We start from the raw sequence: 8220 nt of genomic DNA, 5'->3' as shown, positions 1-8220 counted from the left end.
TCGGCTTCACGCACGACCTCATCATCAAATCTATACCATTTCCCGTCCTCGTCGCATAGACAGTATGCCACATAGTGGCCACACGATGCACTGTGACTGCCGAGATGGACACACACTCCATACAGACTGTACAGGCAGTGCTGTGAGGGTTTTGTCTGAACGAAATTATTGAGTGTCAAGTCCGACAGGTCGAGGTTGTCTAGCGGGAAGTCGACAGGCGTGTGGTTCTTCTCCACAACTCTGGCATGGATATTGTACGAAAATCGTTGTAACTGGATGTTGAGACATTCCGGGAGCATCGAGAAGAAAGCTTGACGATTACCACACCATTTCATGACTCCGTTGGATGCCGATTGTAACTCATTGCACGGACACCGCAGTCTCTCTTGAGGACCGAGCACTTCCAATTGACCAAATCTCATTAAACAATCCATCAGACGAGGTACACCGCCAGCATTAGATGATACGACGGGAACCGGTAAGAGAACGAAAGCTTCTGCACTTACCGAAATGCGTTGACAACTCAGACATTTTCTCTTTTCCAGTAGCTGGCCGGTAAATAATGAGGTCACCACCGAGTTATTTCTCATCGAATACAAGGCCCATTCTGAAGCAACGAGGAGTCGTACCGCCAGGTGGTAAGAGTTGGCCGATTCACGACCTAAACTGTTTAACCGTTCGTTACATGCATTGACAAGAGCATCGAGGATGTTCTCACGATACTTGTGACCGTTCTGTAGCGATCTACACAAATGGATAATTTGTGAGTCATCGGTAAAGTTGATATTAACATCTGCCTTCGTATTAACATCCGCGGCATCCCTCGGACACGATATCTTCACTGTTTCGTGGACCGTGTTGAGTAACCATATGAGAAACTCTCCGGCATCGTTTTGTTTTTGATATCCGTTCTCCGGTGATGCAATGAAATCGGGCCGAAGCGAGTGAGCGAACCGTCGAAACGTTTCCGTACACAAGTGACCGAATGTCCACTTTTCCTTCGGCAACAACAACTGCTGCATCAACTTGTGAAGATAATACACGACCGATTCCGTGGTACATCGGGGCTTATCGTTTAGAGGTATCCGAGTGAGAAAGCCAGGAGCTCGTGCAACGCATTGCAAACACGCATTCAAAAAACAAGTGTTTGTTGATCGATTGGAAATGCCCGGTGGATGATGAGCCTGATAGTTGAAGAGAGTAGAAATTCCGTAGCGATGCCACCACGGGACCGACCACACAGTAGCAGTCTTTACAGACTGAGAACGATCTCGTACGTCCTCCATCTCTTCCTGAGTCTCGGAGAGAAAGGAATCAGAGCGATGACGTTTCGGTGTGTTTCCCATGTCTTCAGGAATGCCAGCCAGTGGGCGGACTCTCGGATCCGCTTGATTTCGACTCCTCAGAGGACGTCTGGAGAGTCGAGTCTCGGTGTACTCCGAACCGAGACCTAGCTCTGTCTCAGGAGTCACAATAGGACTCTTAATCACATTCTTGGCCTTCTCTGTCCGCCCTTGATGATGACTCAATATGGCGCCAACTGGACTTTTCTCAACTTTCCGTAGAAATGTACGCTCAACGTCTTTATGGGTCTCTCTAAATGAGCTCGCTGATGTTATGATACATCCAATACCTGTTGTAAGCATAATGATTGGAATTCGACCACTCAGGATTGCGATAAGTGAGACCAAAAGGAAGAGACATCCTTCCGCTGCTAGAAGTCTCTTCTTTCTTCTTGCCGTCTGGGATCGTTTCAAATTTTCTTTGACAATAATGTCGATGACTAAGAACGCGACAGCTTCGAAGATAATCGTTTGCAGGAAAGGATACAAAAAGTCTCTGGTGTTCGCCATTATTGTCTAGCGCGCGTTAGATATGCACACGTGATGGCTAGCGCACGTAATGTAGCGCAATCTAGCGCGAAGGGAGGACTACTAATTTTTAGTGTATGCACGACATTATAAATGCATATTTTAGTATATACACGCACGTATTTATGTACATGTACAACAAAATATATCTAACGCGCGTTAGATCAACAAAGCAATTGTAGTAACTAAAGTGTATGTATGTATGTATGTATGTCAAATAGCACGTGGTATTACACGTGCTGTAGAAGGTAGTTTGTAAGAGGAATCGCTCTGTCCAGAGACGGTAACCTGACGTCATGAGCGTCCATTCCAACTAGCCAATAAGATTCCACGGTCTCATTCCAATTCGCAAGTTTATAATCAGGACATCGTTCCAACCTAAATCCGCCCTTCTTTTCCAACAACACCTCGCTTTCCTTGCTGACACGAATTTGAAGAGCCAGACCACTAGAACGCAGCCAATGTGCTCGAGTGACAGTCGGACCAAACAGTCTGTACTTGGGGATGTGGTGCTCCGAATGCAATCCAATCGCACCCGCAGAGCAAGGACCAGAATGCAGAGCTATTCTCAACTGCAGCATAAAATCATGTAAACCAGAGACTTTTATGGCAGCAATAGAGCTCATTAGACGCAGACACGATGATGCCAGTAGGGCAGCATAATTCTCAGGCAGTTCGTGTGATTGTGTGTCGTCAACTTGTTGCATTCTGACCACACCCATTTGACTGCTCAAATCATCTACACTACCATAAGTGCTGTCAGCCTTTTTGAGTGGTGGTTTGCTTGTTATTTGAGATGGAGAGTAGTAGTGCTCGACTAGGCCTGTGACTGCCGTGCAGCTGTCAGACGAACGATCGAGTATGACAATGTTACAGTCAACAAATGTGTCATCGACTCTCGCATACAGTTTGTCCAACAATGAGATGACTTCAGCCGGAGTGATCCTCGCGCATAACTCTGCAAATCCAACCACATCCCTACACACAAAATCAAAAATTCATTTATTTTTAAAATGTAATTAACTGGACTTACCATGTTGCTATGGTTACCATCGGAAACGTTTTGCATAAACTTTCGGCGCTTCCGGAGAACATGTTGGTCGATATCTTCGTCTGCCGCCGCGACTTCTCCGACAGATGCATCAACGGCAATTCACCTGAAGAGCCCAACACAATTAGCCCCGCCTACTTTTAAAAACCGGTCACGCCCACTCACTGAACATCATGTGCAGCGTCTCGCTCTTCTCTCGTTGCCAACTGTCCGCTTCCGATTTCATCTGCGCTCTCAGTTTGGTCATCGTCTCCTCTAGCTGCTCATTCTTTGATTTCAACTCTGATAGTTTAGCTTCGTATTCCAGTAGTTGTTTTGCCGCCATTTCTTCGCTTTCCAGACACGTTTCATATTTTCGTTCACGCTCTCGTTCAAGCCTAGTGACGAGAACTTTCTTGCTTGCTTTGTCTGACTTGGAAGGAATGCTGCTCGCCGTGCCCATAGGCGTGGTCTCATCTGGTTGCTATGGATGTTTCGAGCATGCGCATAGACACCGCCTCGCTCGGTTGTTAGGGATGCTTAGAGCATGCGCATCGACACCTCAAACCGTTCGAATTCAGGATTTCAGATAGCGCGCGAACTCGAGTTATGGATGGAATTGAAAAGTTTGGGAAAAGTAAACGACAGCCGCGTAACTTGTTGCTTGTGAGAACAGCTGGGAAGAAGTCTCCAGTGCGTAAAGAGATTTTACATTGTCTGACGAGCTCGTCTGCTGATTCATCTCGGACGAAACCAGTTAGGAAGCTCTCGTTTTCAGAGGTTAGGCGTGTGTTGTTTGTTAGCCTGCGTGTCTGTCTAGCCTGTTGTCTGTCTGTTTGTGTGTTGGTCAGTCGATGTGTTTATGTGTCTTTGTGTCTGTGTGTGTGTGTTTGTCTGTCTGTGTGTTTGTCTGTGTGTGTGTTTGTCTGTCTGTGTGTTTGTCTGTCTGTCGGTTTGTCTGTTTGTTTAGTTGTCTGTCTGTGTGTGTTTGTTTAGTTGTCTGTCTGTGTCCGTCTGTTTCTGTGTCTGTCTGTCAGTTTGTCTGTGTGCTTGTGTCTGTGTCTGTCTGTTTGTTTGTCTGTCTGTCGGTCTGTTTGTTTGTCTGTCTGTCTGTTTGTTTGTTTGTCTGTCTGTCAAATACAAACGTTTCATGCATCAAAACTCGTACACAAGATAATCATAAACACAGTGAAATCATGTGTCCTCTTTCCATCTGTCAGTTTGCTTGTCTTTGTCTGTATGTTTGCTTGTCTTTGTCTGTATGTTTGCTTGTCTGTTTGTTTGTCTTTGTCTGTAAGTTTGCTTGTTTGTCTTTGTCTGTATGTTTGCTTGTCTGTCTGTCAAACTAGTACTGAGTATTTAATTAATGAAACACATTCTACACAAACTTCCTGTCACAGTCTGCAAGGAAAAATTGGTCTGTTTTCTGCCCGTGTAATGTAAGATATTTATCATTGGCTCATACATTACTTTCAGACAGGACAGGAGAATGATGCTTCGTTACCATCGAGAAGGAGAACGAAACCAGAAACTGCAGTAGAGAGTTTTCATCACACACAAACGACAAGCGGCAAACTGAGAGTAGAAAAACAAGCTTTACTTGACACAGTTCGTTATTGAGTTAATTAATTAATAATTTGTTTGGATTTGATTTTATGGTTTATGTATTGTAGGTTAAGGGTATGTTGGATGAAAGGTCAAGGAGTGGTGTACACAGAGTGGATGTGTCTGGTTCTTCAGATAGTCAGATTGAAACTGGTGGATTGCCTGCTAAACGTGTTGTGAGACAGAGACCTCAGAGGAGGCAAGACGAATCGATTGGGAGCAGTAGGAAACAGTCCGAGATGATTGATCAGGTGAGAATGATTGTTTATGAAGGTCAGCGATAACAAAGACACACACACACACACACACACACACACACACACACACACACACACACACACACACACACACACACACACACACACTTTCTGCATGTGCTTGGTGTAAGGTAAAATAACTCATTTTGTGATACTGATAGTTGGACATGTTGCACACAGTGCTGAGTCAAGGCACACCGACCAGAGTACAGGCTGTTGACAACGGAATGTCAGAGCTAGAGGAAGCTAGCCGTATTGAGCAGCAGAGGCTGATTGTTAAGGACATTAAAGAAGAACTCCAGGTAGCATAGTTTGTGTTTATAGACAGACAAATGCATTGACAAGCAGACAGGCAGACAGACAGACAGACAAATACACACACACACACACACACACACACACACACACACACACACACACACACACACACACACACACACACACACACACACACACACACACACACACACACACACAGATAGACAGACAGTATGCACATGTGTGCTGCCAACCCATATACCTATATGCTGTTAACTTCATGTGCCGATGCATTCATGTGCTCATGACTTATGCATGTCAACTATCTACTAATTTTATATCTTCACTTCCATTGATCTTCTAATTTGTTTTCTATCCTTGAATGTTAGCTTCAGTTTGCATCACAGCAGATGTCAATCAACAGGCTACACGACGATCGAGCAAAACTCATGAGACAGTTAGAAGACACGTCAGAGTCGCTGGTCAGTTGATTGTAGGTGAACGTGAAGACTGTGTAGCTGACTTACGTTATCCAATGTTTTAATCATCTAGTCAGCATCGGCTCATGAAGTCAGTCATTTGAGACAACAAATAATGATCCAGGACGAGCAAAAGCTGTCATTACAAAAGGTAATAGTTATTTGATGTGTTTGTGTTGGAGTGATATAAGGGTACACGTTGATGTACGTCAGTGATCGAGGGCTAAAGCTAGGTTTACAATATGACACTGATGATGCCCGCGACACTCGCGGGGACACTCGCATGAAGACACCAAGTAGGTGTCAAAATGCCGACGCTGATGCTGTACCATTTACAATATCATTTGATGAGCATCAGCGACGAGCCACTACGCGCATGCTCATCATAATCGTATACAAAAGTCTGTGATTTGGTTTTCATTTCCTGAGTTTCTCCCTTACCAAGTTGTCGCAGAGACGTTTCCACATTATTTGGCAGCCTGCTGCTGGGAGCCTGGTTTTTTCGGTACGTTTTTCCAAGCGTTTTTCTTGCGCCTCTCATCTCTCAGCTACCGTGACTTGATCTGCCGCAAGCAGCCGTACCTACATGTATACACTTCTGGTAGGCTTCTTTTCCATAGTTTACTTTTGGTTATTTCACTCCCGGATTTGATCTCTGATTTTGTCGACAAAAGGCACATGCTTCCAATAGACGCTAGAGAGCACTTCTAGTTTGGACGCTAGGGTTGAACTTGAATCAATTCTAGCGTCGGCGATGCTGACGACGCTCATGACGCGACGTGCGAGTGTTTACAGTATGACACCTGTCTGAGCATCTTCACCAGCGTTCTCGAGCGTCGCCAGCATCATATTATAAACCTAGCTTAACAGAGGTGGGCCTCAATTGTTATTCAATGTATATCTAACAACACATATACTGTGAACTACCATAAAAGTGTCTTCCCGGATGACTCAAAGGATAAAGATTGAGGAGGAAGATAATGGTACAGTCAGACTAGTCTCGCGTAGCCAAACCCATCCCCTTCTTGATCAAAAAGGGGAGGGGTTTGGCTACGTGAGACTACAGTCAGACCTCATTATACCAACCATGTTTGTTCCTCTGGTTTCTGTTGGACTACCATGTAAATTGGTTTTACATGTACCTTTGTCAGATTATTAGGTGTTACAATAACGAGGTCTAACTGTATTACACCGTATTTAAACTGTGCAAGCTTTTACATGGTGCCTAATCTGCAGGCAAGCAAAAATAAGGATGCACGATATTCATGTATAGGGGTGCTTTGACAGTACGTACTTTTGATACTGTATATCGAATGCATCAGATATATTATACATATACGTGTGTGTGTGTGTGTGTGTGTGTGTGTGTGTGTGTGTGTGTGTGTGTGTGTGTGTGTGTGGCACTGTGCATGCATGTGTGTGTGTGTGTGTGTGTGTGTGTGTGTGTGTGTGTGTGTGTGTGTGTGTGTGTGTGTGTGTCACTGTGTGTATAACAGTTTGGTTATATATAGTGCATCCTTGGTGTGCAGCAGATATTGAAAAGACTCAAGAGGGTCAGATATATGAAATATACATACTGTGTATACGTGAAGCATCTTCCAGGCTCAATATTTTAGTTTGATGATGGTACAAGACGATTTCCAACTGTTAAAGAATCGTCACTTGTTGATTTATTGTGAGCACTACACACCTAGGTTTCTTGCAAGTTTATTTTCGTACATCGCCAGCATGCTACAAGGTTACTATGTAACTTGTATTAGATGACTGACATCATATCTGCAGGACAATGAAGGTCGAATATGTGGTTAGACAGGTGACTCTGAGTGAGTGCAGATGAGCAGGGATACACAGTACTGTACATGCATGCTTATGTATCTCTTTTTCATTACATTTGTTGTCAATTTCTATTTGCTGTGCGTTCACTTTCGCTTGTGTCTACAGACTATAGCTGATAAAACTCGTCAAACAGAAGGTCTTCTAACTCAAATACACGACCTCCGACATCAGTTGAACGAAATGTCTGAATCTAATACAAGTAAACAAAAATCAGTTGTCCAAGACATTTCCAAACTTCAACAGCAGCAAAGAGAACTACGAGGTGAAATAGAGAGAAAAGCAGAGGAGCTAGCAGCAGTGACTAAGAAGAAGCAAGACGCTGAAAAACAGTTGTCGAGCTTGAAGAAAGCACATGCAACAGAAATGCAGCACGTGAAAGCAGACCTAACAAGAAAAGTGAACAAACTCAATCGAGAGGTAGCCATACGTGTATGACAATAACACAGAAATTTTCTCTGCTGTGCGATGTTCTCAGCACTGTAGGAACAAAATTTAAACTTATACGGTCTAGCGCGCGTTACATGGGCGTGGCTTGAAAGGACAACTGTTGCCTTGTTTGCTCCATTTTATATTAACATATATCTTACAACTTGTTCTCACAGCGTTTGAAAGCAGCAGACAGAGAACTCCGACTAGAACTCTGGTCATGAAAATATATTACTTATTTGATTGCCCGGCACCAATACCGGAAGTAGCAGTTTTTGTAATGCAGACCAAAGTCAACTTTTTGAAAACCCGAGTGACCATGGCCATACAGGCTGTGTGGCATCATACTGCCCTAGTTTTATTCAATCATGAAATATGTTTGTCACATTTACATCTGTATGTTGACTTTGTGTTGGTGTAGGCTGAACAGTTGGTGACCGAGAAACGGTCAATGCAGT

At 44.0% G+C, this 8220-nt stretch overlaps 4 protein-coding genes across 5 annotated transcripts in view; 2 read left to right on the top strand and 2 right to left on the bottom strand.

Annotated features, from left to right (window-relative positions):
* The window catches only part of LOC134197285 (uncharacterized), a 2254-nt gene extending 376 nt beyond the window's left edge, over window positions 1-1878 (bottom strand). The window contains exon 1 of the mRNA XM_062666571.1: window positions 1-1878. This exon is cut by the window's left edge and continues 376 nt beyond it. Coding sequence (XP_062522555.1) covers window positions 1-1853 — 1853 coding nt within the window. The 5' untranslated portion in view covers window positions 1854-1878.
* Window positions 1879-1995: 117 nt separating this feature from the next.
* On the bottom strand, window positions 1996-3372 carry LOC134197286 (speract receptor-like). Of its 2 annotated transcripts, XM_062666573.1 has the most exons (4): window positions 3088-3372; window positions 2905-3028; window positions 2778-2849; window positions 1996-2711 (listed from the first exon to the last, which is right to left on the bottom strand). In XM_062666573.1, exons 1-4 carry the CDS (start codon window positions 3362-3364, stop codon window positions 2102-2104), a joined length of 1083 nt encoding a protein of 360 aa, XP_062522557.1. In that variant the 5' UTR covers window positions 3365-3372; the 3' UTR covers window positions 1996-2101. The 2 variants fall into 2 exon arrangements, with proteins under 2 accessions (XP_062522557.1, XP_062522556.1); XM_062666572.1 differs by having other exon boundaries at window positions 1996-2849.
* Window positions 3373-3476: 104 nt separating this feature from the next.
* LOC134197653 (uncharacterized) lies at window positions 3477-5074 on the top strand. Its single transcript, XM_062666999.1, has 4 exons — window positions 3477-3681; window positions 4378-4509; window positions 4575-4757; window positions 4925-5074. The coding sequence occupies exons 1-4, from the start codon at window positions 3511-3513 to the stop codon at window positions 5072-5074; spliced, it is 636 nt and encodes a 211-aa protein (XP_062522983.1). The 5' UTR covers window positions 3477-3510.
* Window positions 5075-5414: 340 nt separating this feature from the next.
* On the top strand, window positions 5415-7872 carry LOC134197351 (liprin-beta-1-like). Its single transcript, XM_062666651.1, has 3 exons — window positions 5415-5503; window positions 5574-5651; window positions 7442-7872. Exons 1-3 carry the CDS (start codon window positions 5432-5434, stop codon window positions 7769-7771), a joined length of 480 nt encoding a protein of 159 aa, XP_062522635.1. The 5' UTR covers window positions 5415-5431; the 3' UTR covers window positions 7772-7872.
* The last annotated feature ends 348 nt before the right edge of the window (window positions 7873-8220 follow it).

Source organism: Corticium candelabrum, chromosome 22 (assembly GCF_963422355.1).
Source record: "Corticium candelabrum chromosome 22, ooCorCand1.1, whole genome shotgun sequence".
Lineage (NCBI taxonomy): Eukaryota > Metazoa > Porifera > Homoscleromorpha > Homosclerophorida > Plakinidae > Corticium > Corticium candelabrum.
Note: the sequence above shows the minus strand (reverse complement) of the source record. Positions and strands in the feature narration are given on the sequence as shown.